This window comes from Pipistrellus hanaki, assembly GCF_964339955.1.
Source record: "Pipistrellus hanaki genome assembly, chromosome: 3".
Classification (NCBI taxonomy): domain Eukaryota; kingdom Metazoa; phylum Chordata; class Mammalia; order Chiroptera; family Vespertilionidae; genus Pipistrellus; species Pipistrellus hanaki.
The window spans coordinates 93261092-93285930 of NC_140505.1; the positions used below are offsets into that span (position 1 = coordinate 93261092).

At 41.7% G+C, this 24839-nt stretch overlaps 1 protein-coding gene across 2 annotated transcripts in view; it reads right to left on the minus strand.

Annotated features, from left to right (window-relative positions):
• The window catches only part of CECR2 (CECR2 histone acetyl-lysine reader), a 209816-nt gene extending 201528 nt beyond the window's left edge, over positions 1–8288 (minus strand). For both annotated transcript variants that reach the window (XM_084878526.1, XM_084878525.1), the window contains exon 1: positions 7793–8288. In XM_084878526.1, coding sequence (XP_084734652.1) covers positions 7793–7918 — 126 coding nt within the window. In that variant the 5' untranslated portion in view covers positions 7919–8288. The remainder of the gene's footprint in view (positions 1–7792) is intronic.
• Between the last annotated feature and the right edge of the window lie 16551 nt (positions 8289–24839).

Sequence of the window (24839 nt, forward strand, 5' to 3'; positions counted from 1 at the left end):
GCCAAGCCTCCTGCTTGCTTCATGGCTGCCACCATTTTTGTTGAAATTTGTTTACCTTCTATAATTAAAACTTTATATCCTTGAGTGGAAGCTTAGGCCAGCAAGACCAGGCAGAAAGCTTGGCTTCCTCTGTTACCTGAGAAACCCAAGCCTCCCTCCTGCTCTCTGTGGCTGTAGCCATCTTGGTTGGGTTTATTTGCATAGTCGCTCTGATTGGCTGGTGGGCGTGGCTTGTGGGTGTAGTGGAGTGATGGTTAATTTGCACATTACTCTTTTATTATGTAGGATTTGCATTTAGGAAAAAGAATCACTATCAGAAGGAAAAACTCATCTACTTCATATACATAGTGTACCTTCTATACAAGGACCAACACTTAAGTCTTCCCTACTTCTACTCTAAAGGAATGATTCTTTTTTTGTTTGTTTGTTTTTTAATGTTTTTATTGACTTCAGAAAGAAGAGAGAGGGAGAGATAAAAACATCCATCAGCTGTCTCCTGCTACTGGGGTTTGAGCCTGCAAGAGCAACGTGAGCATGTGTCCTGAACTGTAATCAAACCTGTGCCCTCCTGTTGCATGGAATGAGACTCAATCAACTGAGCCACATTGGCTGGGCTAAAGAAATGATTCTTAAGCAGGATAATCTTGGTCCCCGCAAGAGATATTTGGCAATGTCTAGAAACATTCTTATTTGTCATAACTGGGGTTGTTACTGGCACCTAGAAGACAGGGATGCTGCTAAATATCTTAAAATACATATGACAGCTTCCCACAGCAAAGTATTATCTGGTTCAAAAATATCAATAGTGCTGAGGCTCAGAAACCCTGAGCTCAAACATCAAGCATTCCTTTCTCAATCATAAGAACCACTGAAAAAAGATTTTCTCAAGTTTTCCAGTATAAACTGATTAGATTCAGGGGAAGGGTAAAACAGATCTCTGAAGAGGGTGCAGTATCAAACGAAAGACAAATCACAAGCTAGAAGCTATACTGGATTTAATTCCAAGTTCTAAGTATAAAATCATGCTCAATATAAGAAACAAAAGTGAAGGAACATAACATAATTCAAGACTTTCATCCTCCAAAATTCTGCATAACCTCAAAATATTAGCTCAGATTGAAGACCTTGGAACGAGTGAGAATATCAATCTTCAAGCCTTGAAAGTATCTTTCAAAGCATATCATTCAATCATATATATATATATATATATATATATATATATATATATATATATATATATATATATATATATAGCTAATATGCAAAGTGTCCCCTCAGGAGTTTGACCGTGAGTTTGATCGCTCACTAGGATGTGGGCTGACCACCAGGAGGCAGTGTGGAAGGGAGGCCCCAGCCAGCAGCTGGCAAGCCCCAATTGGTCCTGATCGCCAACCAGGCCTAGGGACCCTACTCATGTACGAATTTCGTGCACAAGGTCTCTATTTTGCAGATAAGATTTCCAGAAAAAGACAAATTCATATAAACTACAAACACACAAGTATGGTATATCCAGTTCTTATTTGGAATAAATTTCACTTGTAAAACACAGATTCTCACATAGTTCATAACCAGTGAGAAACATTCCTAAAATCATAGACATTTAGTTTTAGGAAAAAAGCAAAAATCATCTAGTTTAAAATTCCCATTTTAAAAATGGGGCATTTGAAACCAAAAGTGATCTAAGATTACAATTCAATGACAAACTAACTCTCTTTGGTCCCTCTGAAAATATATTCTTATTCTTTTTTCTTCTTCCTTTTTCTTCTTTTCTTTTTTCATTAATCCCCACCCAAGGTTATTTTTTCCATTGGTTTTTTTAGAGAGTGGAATGGGAGGAGGCAGGGAGAGAGAGAAAAATAAAAAATCAATGTGAGAGAAACACATCGATTGGTTGCCTCCTGCATGCTCCCTAACCAGAATAGGAGCAAAACTGCAACTCACGTATGTTCCCTTGACTGGGAATGGAGGCCAGGACCCTTCAGGGCCAATATACATAACCACTGAGCCACAACGGCCAGGTCTGAAAATCCATCAACTAGATCTAAGACCATATAGTTAGAAGCCATGCAATTCTGTCCATCTTGGCTCTGTTCACACTGAATTTTGACATAAACCAGTTTTTGCATTTGGATTTTCCAGCATTCTGGTAGTGCTCCTCATTCTTACCTATAACAAACTGCAAGAATCCAGCACTCTCCTGATCAAAGGGCAGATGGTTGGTTGTACCGAATGCAGCCAAGTTTTATTTTAAGCTATCCTAACTGTGTTCCAGAAAATTAAGTAAGTCCCAACTGAACTTCTGTCATAAAGCAAGTCAGATGCCAATATAGACTGTCCTTCAGAGAGAGATGAGAGGGTACTGCCCTTTCTACAACTACCTCTTTGAAGCTTCATATAGCAGACAAAAACTGAAAAACAAGGAAACAATAAAAGACTGCCCTTTCAGGATGTTGGTATAACAGAAAAGGATCTAGTATTCACTTTTAGAGAGATAAACTCTGACAGAACATTCTCTCCCCCCTTTCAGGATTCCAAAGGGCATATACATTTGCCCCTTTATAATTCACATCCTGTTCTTGGGCTTTCCTTGTCAGAAAAGGAGCAGATCCTGAACCTTTAGAAGACAATTATCATGTGTTATCTTACATTAAATAGATGTGTGACAAATCACTTATTTTTAAATCACTTTAGATAAATTATCTCCAGGCATATTCAAATACCATCTTCTCACATTGAGGCAATACCTAGTCACCCTATTTTAAATTGCAACAACCCACCAGATCAACTTGGCTAGTGTCTACTTTACTTGATTTCCTGTCATCCTTTGAGACAGTTTAATGTCTGTCTCCTTCTGCTAAAAAGAGGGCAGGTGTTTCTGTGTTATGTTCACATCTGTACTTCCAGCATCTAGTACACACTTGGCCTACCACACATAGTAGATGCTCAAAAAATATTTACAGAAAGAAACAAATGAAATTATGAACTTGTTCTTCTGTACTAAATTAAGCATAAGTTTTTTTTGTTAATACATTTTATTGATTTTTTTTTTACAGAGAGGAAGAGAGAGGGATAGAGAGTTAGAAACATCAATGAGAATCATCGATCAGCTGCCCAGAACCCAAGGCACAGGCCAGAATCGAACATGGGACCCTTCAGTCTGCAGGACAACGCTCAATCCACTGAGCCAAATCAGTTTCGGCTAAGCATAAGTTTTAAAACTTATTTCCACATTATTAAAAACCAAAGAATTCTAGATTTGCATTGTGGAATCCTGGTCATTACTTAGGTCTAGCCCTTCATTTTATCAATATAAATAATGAAAACTGATGCAGAAACAGTGTGAGGTAGTAGCAACAGCATAAAATTTGATATCAAAGAACCTGAAATCCAAATGAAAGCCTGTGTGCAAGCAACTTAGCCCCTCTTAACTTTCAATTTCCTCATCTGTAAAATGAGGATGCCTTCTACCACACGGCAATGGTTAAGGATGACTAAGGATAAAACAAAATAATATTTGGAAAATGTATGAAGTGCTACTATACAAGTGGCATTTATCACTAGGTTATTTTAACCTGCCCCAAGTCACAAGAGCTAGTTAATGGCACGATTAGAAAAAGAGTTCAAGTTTCCGAACTCTAGTCCAATGCATCTAGTATCATGAAACTAGGCTTCTGATTCCCCTATTCTTTCATCTAGTTCAAGGCCTCTTACTTAACATGATATAGTTGGGAATCACTTCTAAAATTTGATGAGAGCGATAGTCTTGTCCAGCAAAGTGCATAGTCCCTCAAAGTCCAGCACACCAACATTAAACTACAGCCCATCCACAGGCCCCAGGATTGGGAACCACTGATATACTGATGTACCCTCAGCAATTTTTATTTCTTACTTTCCTAAATAATTAATGCCTTGGTGGTCTTAACTAAGAGGCTGGATCCAAGGAAACACCAAGAGTAGAATTCAGGAATCTGAATTAAAGGTACTGCCCCCAGATCATCATGCTGATTACTGAGATCTTTAATTAGCCACGTACCATCACAACCGGAAAGGAGCTACAAAGAAGGCAATGGTTTCAGTACTCAAAAGTAGGAAGCTCAGGGAAAAAAACAGTAGACAGGACTAATAGATTCTTTATATCATGCTGCTAAACTATATAGAAACCATTCAAATAATTTTACATGACCATTTTCAAATAGTCACCTAAAGACATTAAGTTCTCAAATTCTTTAGAGAAAACATGCAGAAATGTTTGTGATGAAATTTCTGTTCTCAACCCCACACCCATCATGACTAACTCCAAACCAGATTATCTAAAATGATTCTATCTTCCTCTACTTTACCTTGGTCAAGTAGCATACAATATTCGCTATAAAAATAATTTGGCTAGGAAAAAGAACAATCAGTATGAAATCTTTGGGCAGATCAATCAATACCAACAGTACTGAATGCAGTCCCATTAATCCACTGTTGTCCAGCTATACCTCAATAGCCTCATCTGAAAAATAAAAAGAACACCCAATCTATGGTAGAAATACATTGTGAGAATATTTGGTAATCTCTTAATTTGTTAACAATAGCTGTTATCCCTGAGTGGTGGGTCCTAAGGTTAACAGCTAACAACTTTTATCTTTGAGTGGTGGGATTATGGTGACTTTCATTCTCTTACCTATATTTTGCTTTAATTTTTTAAGTTTTATGCAATGTTTATTATTTTTAAAACCAGAAATTATGAACAACTTACAGCATTATCTAAGATAAGGAATGTCCAGCCCATGGGCCATATGAAGCCTGAGAACTCCTTTGGTGTTCTCAGGCCTCATATTAGGGGTGAGTTAATTAAATGTTTGACCAAATATAGTAGGCTAATTTTTAAGTTGATAATTTTATATGGCCTGCAAGTGATGTTATAAATATGGCTCTTGGAAGAGAAAAGGTTCCCCACTCCTGACCTATACATTCAGATTTTTTATCTGATGTTTAGAGAACACCAATTTGGGGGGTGGGCTACAACATAAGGCCTTAAAGATATCCCTAAAATAAGAATCAAGTATACTGACTCTTCTGAAGAAATCCTGTACATTCAAGGCGAAGAGAGAACAAAGGTGTGTGTTTTTACATGCAAAAATAATATATGAGCTTTGGGGACCAGTTCTATAAGTAGGAGGTCTTGACCTTTGGCAGAATTGCATCATGAACTTTACAACCCTTCACTCTCTAAAAGATTGCTTCACTTTAAATAGAAGCCAAATCCTTGAGGATTCTGCTTCCTACATTTTTTTTAAAATCCATGGATTCAGCTTGGTGGTCCAGTGTAAAAATGAGATTTTTCCCACAGGTGAAAACTGGCTACCTAAAATCTGATATACAACTTCTACCACTTGGTATTATTAATCAATTCTATCTTCTAAGATTGCCATAAATTAAGATTGTAGGGCTTTTTTAGCTGGCCTAGGAAGGTACAACTCAGCATTAGAACTGTTTTGGGATTTTTTAAAGAGTCTTCCACTGCATCATAAACTCTAACCAAGAAATTGTTTCTCAAACTGTCAAGGACAATAATCTATTCGATTAAAACATCACCTAAGCAAAATAAAAATAAATTTACTTAGAGAATAAAAACTGATATTGTTTCTGAAGAGCTCTGCACTATCATTGAGTTTAATTTATTAGAAGCCTAAAATAAATTTAAAATGTTTAATTTCTGATAACTACTGAAAATTTTAAGTTAAATTTCACATTAAGCATTTCAAAACACACTTTACATGAGAAATGAGAAAAATTACACAAGAACTGCAAAGTAAAAATGCCACTATCACTTGTTATCCATCTACTGAACATCTCAAAATAAAAACAGGTATGAGTAGTTACCAAAATGGAGTCCAAATATTCATTCGTGTGACATGTATTTCAAATAGCATACACTTTACCAACAAAGTGTCACTACCCAGAAACAGACATCTGAAATAGCCCCATTACTCACCTGTAACTGATTTTTTCATTTGTTATACATACAAATTTGATCTCTTTGATCAGCTTACATTCCCTTTACGAATTAAACTAGCTAATACTTAGAAACCACACATTTATTTCTTAGAACATAATACAAGTAATTTATAGAATACTCTCGATATCTGTAACAAGTTAAGGCAAAATTAGTTACTTCTATTTTTCCATCAACAAACTGGGAATACATAGGTTTTGAAAGATGAGTTTTTCCACAGTACTTTTACAACAGGTCCTTAAAATCACCTCAGTTTCATTACCTGGGGCTGGAGGCAAGTTTACCAGCGCCCAAGATGGCATCGTTGCAGGCAACACCTCCCACAACAGCCACCATTTTGAGGATCAGGATATAAACTACTCACTATTTTATGCCAACTAGAAGAAAGCACAGGATTTCCAGGATAATTGTTAAATCTCTTGACTTTTAGCATTCCCCAACCTTTCATTTTTGTTGCCCTGTTTCTCTTCAGTCAATATAAACAGTTGTGCCACTAAATTTTCAGTAAAAAGCATGCTTTCTACAGTTACGTTCAAACTTTGAAAATAAACACTATGTTGCTACCTAAAATACCCAAGTTATTATACTTTCCTAACATTTTAACCACATTATTTTCACCAGTTTAAGAAACTAAGAATCGCCAAAAACCAATGAATGATCCTAGTTTACTAGCCTACATTCCTCTTCACCCTACCCTTTTTTTTTCGTTTTATTTCCCGATTTCATTAACTCTGCAACAAGAGCAAGTTCTCACACTTCATTCATATGAGAAGCAAATGATATCTGCGCAAAGAATCTAAAACTAAAGATGAGACAAAAACATTAGAAGTAAACGAATTAAATTCAATCTGAAAACGGCAGAAAGTAAGATAGGTGGGGGTGGGGAAGCAACAACCACGATTTACTCCTCCAAATGGGTGATTCTTATTTTGTATCTTCGCCGGCGAACTTAATGGCAGAACTGAAAAGAAAAACTGACCAACTTTCCACTTATCTTTCTCCAAAGGCAAAAGGTTATAAGTCACTACGCATATTGCTACAGCGAGCAAGCAATTCAATCTGCCAGCCAATCGCATATTTCACACCCCCTTCCAAAAATGAAAAGAAAGGAGGATGCCGGCGGGCCAGCTGCCGTCCGGCGCTCCGGTGCCTCCGGTCCTCACGCTCCCGCCAGCCCCGCGCCGGGACCCCGTCCGAGCGCGGCTGCCACAAAGCCGCGGGGAGGACCTCGGCCTGGCGGAGCCGTCCTGCTCCACGATCGCCCGTGGGGATAAAGGCCAAGCGACTCCAAGAGCTCTGCGGCCCCTGCATAACGAGGCCGTCCGTTCCGAGGAGAAGGGCACCGCCGAATAATAGCGGAGTCCTGAACTTTCCCTCCGAGGCGCCGCAGCCCGGGTCAGGCCCCAGTCCCCGCGCGAGTTAGCCCAAGGCGCCCCCGAGGTGGGGAGAGCCTCGCCGGCACCCCCATCCCACCACAGCAGCTGGCTCGCCGCCTCCACCGCCCCCAGAGGGAGCTCCTGAAGCCCCAGGAGAGCGGCGGTCCCACTCCCACAAAAGCAAGTCCCCCGCCCCACGGCCGCCCGCTCCGCCTCGCCGGAGCCGGCGCGGGGCGCGCGGAGGCCTCCGGCAACGTCCGGAGCCCGGAGCCCGGACCCCTGCCGCGGCCGCTCCGCGCCGCCCGCCCGCGCCCTCCGCTGGGGGCCGCCGCCCGCCCGCCGCCGGCGCCGCTCCCTCCCGCGTGCAGTGCCGCACGACCCGGCGGGGAGAGGGGCGCCGCGCGCGGCCACTCACCTCGATCTCGAAGTCGGGAAGACGGAACGCCGTGCGAAAGAGCGAGCAGAAGTGCGCTATGGCCGGGACTTCCCACCAGGAGCGGAGCTCGCCCAGCCCGGCCGCACCGCTTTCCTCCGGGCACATCTCCCGACGGTGGCGGCGGGAACGCCGGCCCCGTGCTCGACGCGCTCTGGGCGGCCCCACGCTGCCCGCCGCCGGACTCCCGCCTCAGCTCCTCGGGCAGGGGCGGGGGCGGGGGCGGGGGCGGCTGCTCCTCCCGCTGCTGCCGCCGCTCGGCCGGAGCATGAGCTGAGGGCCGACGAGCGCGCGGGGGGCGGCGGCTCGCGCTCGGTCACTGAGGCGGCGGCTGCTCCCGCGGTCCGCGGGTTCCGCGCTTTCGCCCCATCCCGCGGCTGCGGCTGCGGCTGCGGCTGCGGCTACGGCTGTGGCTGCGGCTACGGCTGTGGCTGCGGCCGCCCCCAGCCCCGTACAATGTAATCATCGCCCAGCCAGCAAAAACAGATGGGGCTGGGGGCGGGGAGAGGGCCGAGCGAGGGCCGGGGGAGGGGCCGCCACGAGGAGGGGGCGGGGCTGCCCACCACAACAACAACCCGGCGAACAGCTGCACGGGAAGAGGGGGGGAGGGGCGGGGAAGTGAGCTCCCCAAGAAAGAAATGTAAGTAGAAGGGAGCGGGAGCACCCTCTGAACTGCCCTGAGATGCGCTCCGCTTGTCTGGGGCTGAGGAGTTTAGTGACTGATGAATAAGGACAACAAGGGTCTCTCTCCCACCCCCAACTTGGCCTTAGTGGTTACAGTCTTTTAAAGGGCCCGCCGGGTGGTTCTTTCTGAGGCTAGGTCCCGAAAGACGCACGTGGAGGTCAGATGTTATTTGTGCTGATGGTGATATGGAGAACCAGTGGACTGTGCTCAGCAGATACCTAAGGCCTAGACAAATTAAGTGTTCTCCACGTGTTATTTAACACTTTTATTCCATACAAGAAACTCTAAGGAGCTGGCTTTCTCCATGGGGAGAAGGTGGAAGGGGCTGATTAAGGTGGAACTCAGTAGAATGGAGGCTGCGGGAAGGGTTGGGTAGGGGAAGCACCAATCAGCGGAGGTGTGGAAAGAGCGACCCCCTCCCATCATCCCCGGAAACCGCCCTAAAGAAGACAAGCTTTAAAAAAAAACAAAAAAAAAAAAACCGCGCTTGGAGTCCTGCAGCTACTCTGGCGGCAGAAAAGCTGCCGCCACAGTGTAATAAGAAAGGTGGGGAGTGGGAAAAGGGAGATAGTCTGAGGAGGCTAAGAGAAGACTAGGAGAAAGAAGTTGAGGCCTCCACTTCAGAAATGTTACATTCTACAGAATGTTAGAATTCTAAGCTTGGCGGGGGGAGGGGAGAAGAGGAAGGGGAAATCACCTCCAAAACTGACCAGAAATTTGGAAAAACTACAATGAATGCCCAGATATTTGTACTGATCACTGCAATTTCGTATGTATTACATTCTACTCAAGTCTCAAAGGACCTCTCAGACAGGAAGCACTGCTCCTGATGCTTCTCCCAGATTAATCAAGTACTTATTGAGTGACAGGTACAATCACAAAGTATGGTGGTGAAATCAAAGTTCTTCTACCTTTGAGCAATGTAAAGTCTGGAGAGAATGGCAAACATGATGAACATTATGTGATAGATTTTTGGAGTCTGGGTACTTCTCTCCCACCTTTCCCTCTCTTTATTCTGGTAGTTTTAATAACCTGTTTTGTTTTTATAAGGCAGCATTTAAAAAAATACAACTTCATAAAGAAAATGTATATTTCAGTGTATCTTTTATGAATCAACTACTTCAAAATACTTCATCTTCTAATATCCCCCCATCCTCACCCCACCTCTGCATAGAAACAGCCCCAAGATTTGTAGTTTTGCTCTTTTATAACCTGGAACTATTAATGATTTATTGGGTCGGCAGCTAAGTAATTGCGGGTTTCACACATGGCTTCAGTTGAATTTTTAGGTTTGCAGACGTAGTACAAAGTAAAACACATTTTGTTATTTGATAGTTGGCTATTCAGCTGTTAATCAGTAAAAAAAGTTTTTTGATCTGTTTTGTAGTTTTCGTTTGGCGTTCGTTGAAAAATGGAAAATCAAAAGGAACATTTTCGTCATATTTTGCTTTTTTATTTCTGCAAAGGGAAAAACGCATCGCAAGCTCATAAAAAGTTATGTGCTGTTTATGGTGACAAAGCCTTAAAAGAACGGCAGTGTCAAAATTGGTTTGCCAAATTTCGTTCTGGTGATTTTTCACTCAAAGATGAAAAACGCTCTGGTCGTCCAGTTGAAGTTGATGACGCCCTAATCAAAGCAATAATCAATTCGGACTGTCACAGTACAACACGTGAGATTGCAGAGAAGCTTCATGTATCACATACATGCATTGAAAATCACTTAAAACAACTTGGCTATGTTCAAAAACTCGATACATGGGTTCCTCACGAACTGAAAGAATCACAGTTAACGCAACGCATTAGCAGCTGTGATTTGCTAAAGAAACGTAATGAAAATGATCCATTTTTAAAACGACTGATAACTGGCAATGAAAAATGGGTTGTTTACAACAATATCAAGCGGAAAAGATCGTGGAGCAGGCCAGGTGAACCAACTCAAACAACATCAAAAGCTGATATTCATCAAAAGAAGGTTTTGTTATCAGTTTGGTGGGATTACAAAGGAATTGTCTACTTTGAACTCTTACCACCCAACCGAACGATCAATTCTGATGTCTACATTGAACAACTAACGAAATTAAACAATGCAGTTGAAGAAAAGCGGCCCGAATTGACAAATCGAAAAGGTGTTGTATTCCATCATGACAGTGCAAGGCCACACACATCTTTGGTCACTCGGCAAAAATTAATGGAGCTTGGTTGGGATGTTTTGCCACATCCACCATATAGTCCTGACCTTGCACCATCTGATTACTTTTTGTTTCGATCTTTACAAAACTCCTTGAATGGTAAAAATTTCAATAATGATGATGATGTCAAATCGTACCTGATTCAGTTTTTTGCTAATAAAAACCAGAAGTTTTTTGAACGTGGGATTATGATGCTGCCTGAAAGATGGCAAAAGGTCATTGATCAAAATGGGCAATACATTACAGAATAAAGTTATTTAGTTCCATGAAAAAATTGTCTTTGATTTTCTTTAAAAAATCCGCAATTACTTAGTTGCCGACCCAATAAAATGCATCCTCAGCCGAAACCGGTTTGGCTCAATGGATAGAGCGTCGGCTTGGGGACTGAAAGGTCCTGGGTTCGATTCTGGTCAAGGGCATGTACCTTGGTTGCGGGCACATCCCCAGTGGGGGGTGTGCAAGAGGCAGCCGATTGATGACTCTCTCTCTCATCTATCTCTCATCGATGTTTCTAACTCTCTATCTCTCTCCCTTCCTCTCTATACAAAATCAATAAAATATATTTAAAATAAATAAAAAAAATAAAAAAAAATAAAATGCATCCTCAAATTCTACCATATATTTTAAAGAGCAGAGGGTACATTTTGGTGTGTTTCTAAAGCACAGCTGCTATGTAGATATTCTATTAATAGACAAGATGTAAAAGGATGACAAGCCACTGTGGAATTAATCACATAACCTGAATTGGACATTTTCCCGTTTTTCTTCATTTCCTCACATATCAGTTTGACTTTCCACACTTGCCTCTCTTTTATTAAAGGATTACTGCTTTCCTTTAACATTTGTTTTGATTCCATTATATCCTGACTGTTCTTTCCCCACCTTCTTTTTACTGGTTTTCCTCTGTCTTTTCATTCTTGCCTTTATCTTTTATCATTGTTTAACCTTTTACACTAGCCAGCTTTGTAATAGTGCCTCGAACAGTTAACAATACTAGAAAGCATGTTTTGGTTACTCTAGTATGATTGAATGCTGGTTACAATCCTCCCACCTCCACTTGAAGGCTACTCTGTTGTCCTCTTCCCTCCTCCAAAATCCTATAAATCAGCGATTTTCAATCTTTTTCATCCCATAGCACACATAAACTAATTACTAAATTCTTCGGAAAACAAGAAACACATTTTTTGCCTATCTGACAAAAAAAATATTTAATTTTGATTTATTTACAAAAATAATAGTAATAGTAATTACCTACTCTTTTTGCTCAAAGTGACTTTTAAAAAATCAGGTGTCTAGTCCTGGCTGGTTTGGCATAGTGCAGTGGTCGGCAAACTGTGGCTCAAGAGCCACATGAGGCTTTTTGGCCCCTTGAGTATGGCTCTTCCACAAAATACCACGTGCAGACACACAAATACAGTGCGATTGACACTTCGTGGTCCATGCACAGAAGTCGGTTTTCGGCTCCCAAAAGAAATTTCAATTGTTGTACTGTTGATATTTGGCTCTGTTGACTAATGAGTTTGCAGACCACTGGCTTATGGATAGTGTTGGCCTGTGGACCGAAAGGTCCCGGGTGGGCCCTGGTTAGGGTGCATGCAGGAGGCAACCAGTCCATGTGCTTCACATTGATGTTTCTATCTGTCTCTCTCTTCCACTCTCAAAATCAATGGGAAAAGTGTCCTTGGATGAGGGTTAAAAAAATTAAAAAAAAATAATAATAAAAATCAGGTGTCTATACTTGTATAAAAGGATTTGTGGTACCAAGAATTAACCAATCATATGCAACTTTATTATGTGATGTGACCAATAAGATGCAACTCTATTATATGACCTACTAGGGGCCCAGTGCACGAATTTGTGCACCTTGAAAGGAACTGTGGGCTGAGAGGCTGCGGTAGGCACAGTGGTAGGTTTTGGCCAATCCTCCATGCCCCTGCCAGCCCCTACCACCACAGCTCCCGGTCCCCTGTCTGCCAGCAGCCCCACTCCCACTGCCACTGCTCCCACAGACTGGTGGTGCTGGCCCCGCACTCACCCACTGACAGCATAGAACAATTGGGGCCAGCACCAGCAGCATGTGTGAGCAGAGCCAGTGCTATCAGTGGGTGTGAGCGGTGGCTGCTACCCTGATCGCCCCTCAGGAGCAGTGGGAGATGGAGAAGCCCTCAGGGGCAATGAGGGCCAGCAGCCACCACTCACACCCACTGATAGCGCCAAGTGATCAGGACTGGTGCTGGGCACCAGCAGCTGGTGTGAGTGATGGTGCTAGCTGCAGGTAGGAGCAGGACCAGCACTGGCAGTGGGTGCAAGTGCCTGGTGGGACCATGGCGTGTGGGAGCAAAGAATTTTCAGTAACCACCAGAGGCTTTCCCTGATGACAGTGACCTGCACCCCACCTTGGTCTGGTGCTCCCACTCACCTCCACCATCCTACCAAGGCCAACGCCCACCATGTTCCGCACACACCCTCTTGTGGTCAGCACATGTCATAGCGACCAGTTCCAGGTATTCTGCTGTTTGGTCTATTTGCATATTAGCCTTTTATTATATAGGGTATATAATAAAAATATCCTATATAATAGACTATGGCTCAAGACAGGGCATTAACACCAGACAGCTATCATTGTGTTGGCTGTTGTCATTTTCGTGACAATCTAAGGCACATGTGTAAAACACAAGGCCCGCGGGCCAAATCCAGCCCGCCAGGCCTTGCAATGTGGCCCGCACCGCGCTGTCATCACTGCACTCCGCTGTCAGTTTATGACATTGTCAGTTTATGACTGTTCAGTAAACCATTCGGCCCGCGATTTAGGCTGGATTTTAGATTTTGGCCCCTTCTCTGATTGAGTTCGACACCCCTAATCTAAGGGATAAGAGGTGAGTGCCTATGTAGTCAGGTATAGCATGTTTTAAGAATTCTTGTGGCACACCAGAGTGCCTCTGTACTGCTGTAAATCAACAAATCTGTTTTGGAACTGGAAGTGCCCCCCACCCCAATCCCCTGGTGGTGGTCATAGACTTCTCCCTGTCTCTTCCTGTGCACCTTCTTCCCCTGTGAGTGATTTGCCTTCTACTTTTTTCTTCTAAGGGCCACTTCTCAGTGTTCATATGGATAGGCACATCAACTTTAACTTTTTCTTTCTATATATCTCTAACTCTGGTTCAGTTTCTATAGTTTTTGCTTGGTTTCCTCACTGTGCTCTCCACTCACCCCAGCTTTCATCCACAGTCTGGAACTAATTCTGGTTCGAGCAGCTAATGAGTGTTACATGTCTCAGGTCTAGCTGAAAGTGTGGCCTCCCATGTTCCCTGAGTTTGGGTTCTAACTAGAATCTCACAATTTGACCCCTGCCTCTGCCTCTATTGGAACTGATCCTGAATCTTTGACCCTGCTTTGAACATTTGTCCCATCTTTCCCTTGGGACTTAACAGCTTTAGATCTTTTTTCTGACTGTTTCTGGCCTAATCTCCTGGAATCTAGATTACTGACCCTTGTACTTAGATGCTAGACTTGCCCCTGTCCCCTTCCTTTCTTCCTTTGATTGAAACTGGTGTCTCACTCCTAGTTTTTTCCAGGCCGGCCAATTTTTTCACCCTCTAAGCATTAGTTTTATCATATTCCTTAAAAACATACACAGCTCTTCCTTTCTTCCCTTTCTCTCTCTTGCTTCTTTTCTGTTTGTGAACTACTGCCACTGAAAGTGCCATGAAACAGTTATCTCTTTCTGGTCTTAGGAGTCCATGTCAGCCACAACAGATTGAAAGGCTGGGAACAGGTAGCCCAAGAGCAAGGACTTCTACCTAAGGCTGTTGAGCAAGCAGTACAGGTTTATGACCATATGAACCAATTCCATGTTCAACCAAGTGGTGCTGAAGAAGTTATTCATAAGTAGCACCACCCAGTCACCTCTGTTTCTTCCCCTGATGATCCGAAGAATGAAGCTTCCTGGCCAGAATGGCAAAACCATTGTGGTTGTAGGGGTGATAACCCAGGATATGTGTGTACAGGAGATGCTCAAACTGAAAGTGTGTGCACAGTGTGTGAGCAACCCTGGGAACCCACTCTTCAAAACTAGGGGCAAGATCCTCACCTTGGACTAGCAAGCCCTGGACTCCCTCAATGACTGTGGCACCATCAAATGCTCTCTGGTTCTCCAGTGCCAAGAGATGTATAGGCATTTGGGAAAGGGCCAGGGAACACCAAGTTCGAACCCAGGGTGTACTTTGAGAGCCAAGAGTTCCAGTTGTGCCAGAGGTATTGGCCAGCCTTGACTACAAAAACTATCACTAAATCCTGCCTTCTTTTTAAAAAATGTATTTTTATTGACTTCAGAAAGGAAGGGAGAAGGAGAAAGAGATAGAAATATCAATGATGAAAGAGAATCATCTATCAGCTGTCTCTGCACACCTCACACAGGGGAACAAGCCCACAACCTGGGCATGTGCACTGACTAGGAATTGAACCATGACCTTCAGGTTCATAGTTCAATGCTTAACCACTGAACCATGCCAGCCAGGTGATCCTTTCTTCTTATTACTTAAAAAAAAAAATCTTTATTGTTGAAAGTATTACACATGTCTCCCTTTTCCCCGCCATTACCCACCTCTATCCTGTCCTCACCCCCAGCCGCAGGCCCTCACTGCCCCATTCTCTGTGTCCATGGGACATTCATATATGCATATAAGGTCCTTGGTTCATTATCTTCCACACCCCCAACCTTCCCTGCCTTCCCTCTGAGATGCTGCACTCTGTTCCATCTGTATGTCCACTCACTTTAGAAAAGTGTCTATTTAGGTCCGTTGCCCATTTTTAAATATATTTTATTGATTTTTTTACAGAGAGGAAGAGAGAGGGATAGAGAGTTAGAAACATCGATGAGAGAGAATCATCGATCAGCTGCCTCTTGCTCACCCCCTACTAGGGATGTGCCCGCAACCAAGGTACATGTGTTGCCCATTTTTTAATTGGATTGATTGTCTCTTTTTGTTAAGCTGTATGAGTTCCTTATATTTTTTGAATATTAACCCTTTATCAGATGTATCATTAGCAAATATATTCTCCCATTCAGTGGGCTCCCTTTTCATTTTTTGATGGTTTCTTTTGCTGTGCAGAAGTTTTCATTTTGATCTAGTCCCATTTGTTTATTTTCTTCTCAGTTTTCTTTGTCCTAGGAAATCCTATCTAATAAAAGAGAAACATGCAGCCAAAACCAGTTTGGCTCAGTGGATAGAGCATCGGCCTGTGGACTGAAAGATCCCAGGTTCAATTCTGGTCAAGGGCATGTACCTTGGTTGCGGGCATATCCCCACTAGCGGGTGTGCAGGAGGCAGCTGATCGATGTTTCTCTCTCATTGATATTTCTAACTCTCTATCCCTCTCCCTTCCTCTCTGTAAAAAATGAATAAAATATATATATATATATATATATATATATATATATATATATATATATATATATATATATATTTTTTTTTTTTTTTAAGAGAAACATGCAAATTGACCGTACCTCTGCTATGCCAACAAGCCACACCTACCAGCCAATCAGGAGTGAATATAAAAATTAACCAAGATGGCAGCAGCCACAGAGCTGGAGCAAGCAGGAGGCTTGGGTTGTCCCTGGTGATGGAGGAAGCCAAGCTTCCCGCCCACCCTGGCCTGCCCTGGCCTCCCTTCTACGCTACAAAGTTTCAATTATAGAAGATAAATAAATCCCAGATACTGGCTTCCAGCCAGCCCTGGGCTATGCTTGGGTCGCCGGGGGTGGGGGTGGGGGGGGTAGGGGGGGACACGACATGGACGTGACCGGCCTGCAAACCACCACAGGCCCCTCACCCAGGCCGCCCCATACCCCAAGGGAACCTCCACCCTGATCTGGGAAACCCTTCAGGGCAAACCAGCCAGCCCCACCCATGCACCAGGCCTCTATCCTATCTAATAAAAGTAATATGCAAATTGATGTCACATCAACACACAAGATGGCTGCCCCCATGTGGACACAAGATGGCCAGCATGAGAGGGCAGATGGGAGGGTCCAGGCCTGCAAGGGAGGGCAGTTGGGGGTGATCAAGCCTGCAGGGGAGGGCAGTTAGAGGCACTCAGGGTGGCAGGGGAGCAGTTAGGCATCAATCAGGCTGGCAGGGGAGTGGTTAGGAAGTGATCAGGCTGGCAGGCAGGAGAAGTTAGGGGCAATCAGGAAGGCAGGCAGGCGAACAGTTGGCAGCTAGCAGTCCCTGATTGTGAGAGGGATGTCCCAGATTGGAGAGGGTGCAGGCTGGGCTGAGGGACACACAACCTGTGCATGAATTTCATGCACAGGGCCTCTATTGTATCCATACACATATTGCTACAAGAGATGTCTGAGATTTTGCTGTCTATGGTTTCTTCTGGGATTTTTATGGTTTCACAACTTGCGTTTACATGGAGTCCATTCTTTTATCCATTTTGAGTTTATTCTTGTGTATAAGTTGGTGGTCTGGTTTCCCAAATCATTTATTGAAGAGAATACTTTGAATCTATGCCTCCTTTGTCAAATATTAATTTAACATAATGGCTTGGGTCAATTTCTGTTACAATGATTTATGTACCTGTTCTTGTGCCAGTACCAGGCTGTTTGAATATGGTGGCTTTGTAGTATAATTTGAAATCTGGTGATTTTTGTGATTCCTCCAATTTTGCTTTTGTTTCTCAAGATTGCTGGAGCTACTCAGGGTCTTTTTTCATTCTATATAAAATTTTAGAGTATTTGCTCTAGATCTGTGAAATATGTTGTTGGTATTTTAATAGGGATTGCATTGAATCTGTAGATTTCCTTTGGTAGTATGAACATTTTAATGAAGTTTATTTTACAAATCCACGAACATGGAATATTCTTCCCCTTGTTTATATCTTCTATCTATTTTTTTTCAATGTCCTGTACTTTTCCAAGTACAGGTCTTTTATCTCCTTGGTTAAGTTTATTTCTAAGTATTTTAATTTTTTGTTTCTATAATAAATGGGATTGTTTGTTTAATTTATCTTTCTGAGAATTCATTATTGGTGTATAAAAAAGCCATTGATTTTTGGGTATTAATTTTGTATCCTGCAACATTGACAAATTTATTAAACCTAGTATTCTTTTTTTTAATGATAATTTATTTTTTACTTTTTATTGATTTTCCACAGAGAGGAAGGGATAGGGATAGAGAGCTGCAAACGTCGATGAGAGAGGAATATCAACCAGCTGCCTTCTGCACACCCCCTACTGGGAATGTGCCTGCAACCAATGTACATGCCCTTGACCGGAATCGAACCTAGGACCTTTCAGTCCGCAGACCAGTGCTGTATCTACTGAGCCAAACCGGTTTTGGCTAAACCTAGTAGTCTTTTGATGGAGTCATTAGGGTTTTCTATATGACAATATCATGTCATCTGCAAATAATGAGAGTTTTACTTCCTCTTTTCCAATTTAGATGCCTTTTATTTCTTCTTTTTGTCTGAATGCTGTGGCCAGGACTTTCAGTACTATGTTGAATAAGAGTGGTGAAAGTGGACATCTCTGTCTTGTTCCTGTTCTTAGGGAAAATTGTTTTAATTTTTGCCCATTGAGTGTGATGTTTGCTGTAGGTTTGTCACACATGGCTTTAATCATGTTGAGATATGCTCCTTCTATTCCAACTTTGCTGAGAGTCTTTATAAAAAATGGGTTTTAGATTTTGTCAAACACTTTTTCTGCATCTATTTGATATATCGATAATCATGTAATTTTTGTCTTTCGATTTGTTTGTGTGATGTATTGCGTTTATTGATTTGTGAATATTGTGCCAGCCTTGAATCCCTGGAATAAATCCCATTTGGTCATGGTTTATGATCCTTTTAATATATTGCTGGATCAGATTTGCTAATATTTTTTGAGGATTTTCGCATCTATGTTCATCAGGGATATTGGCCTGTAGGGTCTTTATCTAGTTCTGGAATTAGGATAATGCTGGCCTCATAAAAAAAAAAAAAAAAAAAAAAAAGAGTTTGGAATTTTTTCTTCCTATGGATATTTTGGAATAGTTTGAGAAATATAGGTGTTAATTTTTCTTTGAAAGTTTGGTAAAACTCCCCTATGAATCCATCTGGACCTGGGGTTTTGTTTGCTGGGAGTTATTTTACTTCTGCTTCTATATCCTCAGTTGTTATGGGCATATTCAGGTTTTCTAATTCTTCCTTATTCAGTTTTAGAAGATTGTATTTTTTGAAGAATTTGTCCATTTCATTCACATGGTCCAACTACTTGGCATATAATTTTTCACAGTATTTTCTTATAATCATTTATATTTCTGTGATATCAGTATTTACTTCTCCATTTTCCTTTTTTATTTTAATTATTTGTGTTCTCTCTCTTTGTTTCTTGATGAGTCTGGCTAATGGTTATCAATTTTATTTATACTTTCAAAGAACCAGCTATTGGCTTCATTGATTTTTGTATTGCTGTGGGTTTTTTGTATTATTTTTGTTTATTTCTGCTCTAATCTTTATATCTTTATTATTTCCTTTCTTTTATTTACTCTGGGCTTTTCTTGTTGTTCTCTCTCTAGTTCTTTAAGTTGTAGGTTGAATTGTTTATTGTTGATTTTGTTGTTTTTTAGGTAAGCCTGTAGTGCTAAGAACTTTCCTCTCAGGGCTGCTTTTGCTGTGTCCCATAAATTTGGGGGTGTTGTGTATTCATTTCAATTTGTTTCTAGGAAGTTTTTAAAATGTCTTTCTTGATCTTGTTGGTAACCCATTCATCATTTAATAGCATGATATTTAGCCTCCATGTGTTTGAATGTTTTGGGGGTGTCGATTTCTAATTTCTTTCTACTCTGGTCTGAGAAGATGCTTCAATCATCTTGAACTTATAGGGACATGTTTCATGTCCTAACATGTTGTCAATAGCTGATAAGTCATTTATCCTTGTAAATAATCCATATGCACTTGAGAAGAATGCATATTCTGCAGTTTGGGGGGTGAAATGTTCTATAACTGTCAATTGAATCCATCTAACCCAGTGTGTTCTTTGTTGTCTCGTGATAGAGTTCATTTTGAATTCTAATTTGTCGGTTATGTGTATTGCTACTCCAGCTTTTGTTCCATTTCCATTTGCATGGAAAATACACATCCCTTCACTCTCATCCTGTGAGTGGGTCTTCTGTAGACAGCATATTGCTGGGTCATGTTTTGTATTGATTCAGCTACCCTATGCATTTTGGTTGAAGCATTTAATCCATTAATATTTAAGGTTATTATTGATAGTGACTCTTTTATTATAATTTTAATTCTGTATGCTTAGGTTTCTCTCTCTATTTCTTCTCATTACAGCAGTCCCTTTAGTATTTCTTGTAATGCTGGCTTGGTGGTGATGTACTCCTTTAGCCTTTTTTTTTTTTTGTCTGGGAATCTCTTTATTGCACTATCTATTTTGAAGGGTAGCCTTGCTGGATATAGTAATATTGGGTTCAGACTCTTACGTTCCATTACCTTGAATACTTCATGACAATCCCTTCTGGCCTATAGAGTTTCTAATGAGAAATCAGGTGTCAGCCTTATGGGAACTCCTTTGTAAGTAACAGATTGCTTTTCTCTTGCTGCCCTTAAGATTCTCTCTGTCTTTAATTTTTGGAATTTTAATTACGATGTGTCTGACCATGGGCCTTTTTGGGTTCTTCTGTGCCTCTTGAACTTGTGTGACTTTTTCCTTTACCAGGCTCAGGAAGTTTTCTGCCATTATTTCTTCAAACACTTAGTCTGTCTCTTTGTACCTTTTTGCATCTCCTGGCACACCTGCTATTCGAATATTGTTACATTTCACTTTGTCCCACAGCTCCCTTAAGCTGCCCTCCTGTTTTGTTTTGTTTTTGTTTTATTTTGTTTTGGTTCTCTAATTAAGTGATTTTTTCCCACCCTGTTTCTAAATAACTGATGAAATCCTCAGCTTCCCTAATCTGCTATGTATTTCTTCCAATGTGTTCTTTATTTGTGCTATGTCATATCTGTTTTCATAGTTACTATATCTTTTCTAATGCTGTTAAGCATCTTTGCCATCATTATTCTGAACACAATATCAGATGAATTTCTTATCTCCATATCATTTATCTGTTCTTCTGGAGAATTTTCTTGTTTTTTGAATGTTGTTTCCTTATCTCTTCATTTTGGTTGCCTTATTTGGTTTGTGGCTTTGTATTAGTGGATCTGCTAGACCTGTTAATCTCTACTGTAGGACAGTGTTAGACACTGTTTCCAATTAGAGTAGGTGAAGACTCAAAACCTTCAGAGACCACCTTTGTTACAGACAGATAGGATTTTGTCTTCAATTGCCTCAGGTAATCATCTATAGGTTTGGCAAGTTTTTTTTTTTTCTTTCTCGTTTTTTAGAAATAAATCTTTACTGTTTAGATTATTATAGTTGTTCCTCTCCTCCCCCAGCCAGCTCCCCTTCACCCGGTTTCCATCCCATCCCATGCCTTATCCACATTGTTCTCATCTATAGGTGTACCGGTAATATTTTTGTCCAATATCTTCCCATACACCCCACAATCCCTTCCTCCCAAGAGTTGTCAGTCCACTCCCTTTCTATGGCCCTGATTCTGTTATATTCACCAGTTTATTCTATTCTTCAGATTTTTTTATTCACTTGATTTTTAGATTCACCTGTTGATAAATATGTATTTGTTGTCACTTTGTTGTTTATAATTTTTATCTTTACCCTTTTCTTCCTCTTCTTAGAGAATACCCTTTAGCATTTCATATAATACTGGTTTGATGATGATGAACTCCTTTAGTTTTTTTCTTGTATGTGAAGCTCTTTATCTGACCTTCAATTCTAAATGATAGCTTTGTTGGGTAGAGTAATCTTGGTTGTAGGTTCTTGCTATTCATCAATTTGAATATTTCTTGCCACTCCCTTCTGGCCTGCATAGTTTCTGTTGAGAAATCAGCTGACAATTGTATGGGTACTCCCTTGTAGATAACTAACTGTTTTTCTCTTGCTGCTTTTAAAATTCTCTCTTTGTATTTTGCCCTTGGAATTTTAATTATGATGTGTCTTGGTGTGGTCCTCTTTGGATTCCTCTTCTTTGGGGTTCCCTGCACTTCCTTGACTTGTAAGTCTATTTCTTTCACCAGGTAGGAGAAGTTTTCTGTCAGTATTTCTTCAAATAGGTTTCCAATATCTTGCTCTCTCTCTTCTTCTGGCACTCCCATAATTCTAATGTTGGTACGTTTGAAGTTGTCCCAGAGGCTCCTTACACTATCTTCATATTTTTGGATTCTTTTTGCTTTTTGCTTTTCCAGTTGGGTGTGTTTTGCTTCTTGGTATTTCAAATCTTTGACTTGATTTTTCGGATCCTCTATTCTGCTGTTGGATCTCTGTATATTATTCTTCATTTCAGTACGTGTATGGTTAATTTCTAGTTGGTCCTTTTTCATATCCTTGAGGGACTCACTAAATTTCTCAAAGGTTTCTAGAAGATTCTTGAGTAACCTTATTACAGTAGTTTTGAACTCTATATGCAGTATCTTGCTTTCCTCCATTTCTTTCATTTGTGACTTATTTCTTTGTCTCTGCATTTTGGCTGCTTCCCTGTATTTGTTTCTATGTACTCAATAGCTGCTAAGTCTCCTTGAGTTGATAGAGTGGCCTTGAATGGTTGGTGTCCTATAGGGTTAAGTGTCTCAGCCTCCCCAGTCACCTGAGGTGGCTTATCTTGTTGTACCCCTTTGTGGGCTGTTTGCACAGTCTTGATGTAGTTAACCCTTGATTGCATTTGGTATCAGTGGGAGGAATTGAACTCCAGTCCAATTGGCTGTGGTGACCAACTGTGTCTATACTGGAAGATATGTTGTGCAGGAGACATACTTATGGTGCAGGACTTGCTTCATTGGGCTTTGGTGCTCACTGAGTCTGTCCCTTGAGTGTGTGTCTTATGGATGTGAAGATGGGTAATCTGGTATGGTCTCACTCTGACCACTGGACATACTGGCTCTTGAATCTCCAAGGAGGTTCAAGGTCAGCCATGTCTGGGATCACCCAGCAGAAGCTACAGAGACATCTGCAGATTCCTCCTTTTTTTTATGGGGTTTGGAAGTGACCAGATGAGGCCCAGCTGTGAAGCAAGTCCACTGTTGCTGCTAGGTAGTGGGCCCTTTTTTTTTTTTTTTTTTTTTTTTAATCTCTGGGGCTCTCTGACTCAGCTGCAGTTCCTTTTAGGGGAAAGAACAGGCCATTCATAAGCAAAGGCCTCTGCGCACAGCTTAGGTGGAGTTGTAAATTGGATGGGGTGGGGTCTCTGGGAATCACCAGGGTGGAACAAAAAGCAATGGCTGCTCTGAACCAGAGAAGTCCATAGTTTCTGCGTCCCGTGTCCCCATGCAGGAACTTCCTGCATGGGGACACGGGATGCGGAAACTATGCACTTCTGTGAGCACCTCTAAGAGTAAGTCACCCTTGCATTCCTGTCCTGATGCCAGACAGTCCAGGAACTTCCTGCATGGGGACATGGGACGCGGAAACTAAGGATTGCTGTGAGCACCTCTAAGAGTAAGTCACCCTCGCATTCCTGTCCTGATGCCAGACAGTCCAGTTTCTCCCCATGTGTGGCTGGGTCCCCGAGAGTCTCACCTAAAACTGGAATTCAGAGCAAGCAGGAACTTGTATCTCCCTCCTGGTTTAAAGAGCAACACGTCCAGGTGCCAGCACTTTCAGCGCCTCTACACCTCTTACTGGTCTCAGTGAGCTTTCTTCACTTTTCTATTTGTGGAACTTCCTCTAAGCCAGCTTTCCCATGATTCTGAGTGGCAGTTGTCTTGCCATTTAGTTGTGGATTTGATGTAGTTGTGAGAGGCAGCAAGTATAGGTGATTACCTATGCCACCATCTTGGTTTCTCCTCAACAAGAGTTTTGTTTGTTTATTTGTTTGTTTTTCAACAGGTTGGGGCAAATGCTTCTGTCTGGATGCTAATTGTTATTCTCAATCTTTCCACCCCATTAGGAAAGGTGTTTTCCAATAGGGTAGATCAATTGTCTTCCCCCCAAGGATGGCTGTATAGCAAATGTCTGCATGAGAAAAGTGACTTTCACAGCATGAGGAAATGATTCAGCACAGGAAAATGGTGTGTCTGCCCTGGGGTATCTACCTTCTGTGCTCTAACCACAGAGCCCCCAACCCTGGCTTCTGCTTACACAGCTCCATTCCATTTTTCCTTCCCTCTGAGCACAAGGTGGGTGGCTGCACAGGGAATTTTGTGCATTGTCCCGTTAAGAGGGTGCCTGCATTTCTAGTCATCTGTCCCTGGTAGACAGTAATCCTGCTGCTTTTCACATCCAGATGTTATGTGGTACCCTTCTCAGTTCTGGGGGGACCAGCTTGGGGGTTAGACTCCAGAGTCCTCAGTGACAACCGCCCACAGCTGAGATATCTTGCCAGAATTTCAGTGGTTGTCTATGGGATTCCTGGAAGCCCTTTCACACCTCTGTCCCTCCTACCAGTCTCTATGCAGTTTCCACTTTTGGTCCTTGGTTATCTGGGTGCTCTCTAGTGAGTCTTCTGTTGATTATTCAGGAAGGTTTTCTGTCTTTTAGTTGTAATTCTAGTTTGGTCCTGTCAGGGTGTCCATGCAGCATCCACTTACTGTGCTGCATTTTGATCTTCTTTTCTTCTTATTAAAAGGATTTTGAACTTGTGGGGGGCAGGGAGAAAAGATTGCCAAGGAGCAATTATCATATATATATATCCTTCAGTTCCATATTCTCTTCTAATTAAATGGTTTTGATTTGAAAAAATACACAATAAATTCTCTGATCCCACAGATTATCTTGAAGATAATCTGTCAAGAATCTTAAAGGATAATCTAGATTTGGTTTGGACCTTAATTATCAAGTAGAAGATAGAATTTTAAAAAATAATTTTTTAATTTATTGATTAGAGAGAGAGAGGAAGGGGGAAAGAGAGACAGAGAGAGGCAAACATTTGCTTGTTGTTCCACTTATTTATGTATTCATTGGTTGATTCTTGTATGTTCCCTGACCAAGGATTAAACCGGCAACCTTGGTGTATCAATTGGTGTATTTAACCAACTGAGCTACCTGGCCAGAGCCAAATATGAATTTTTTTTTTCTGGAAATTTTGAACGGTTTCTATAGGAAACTGTTAAA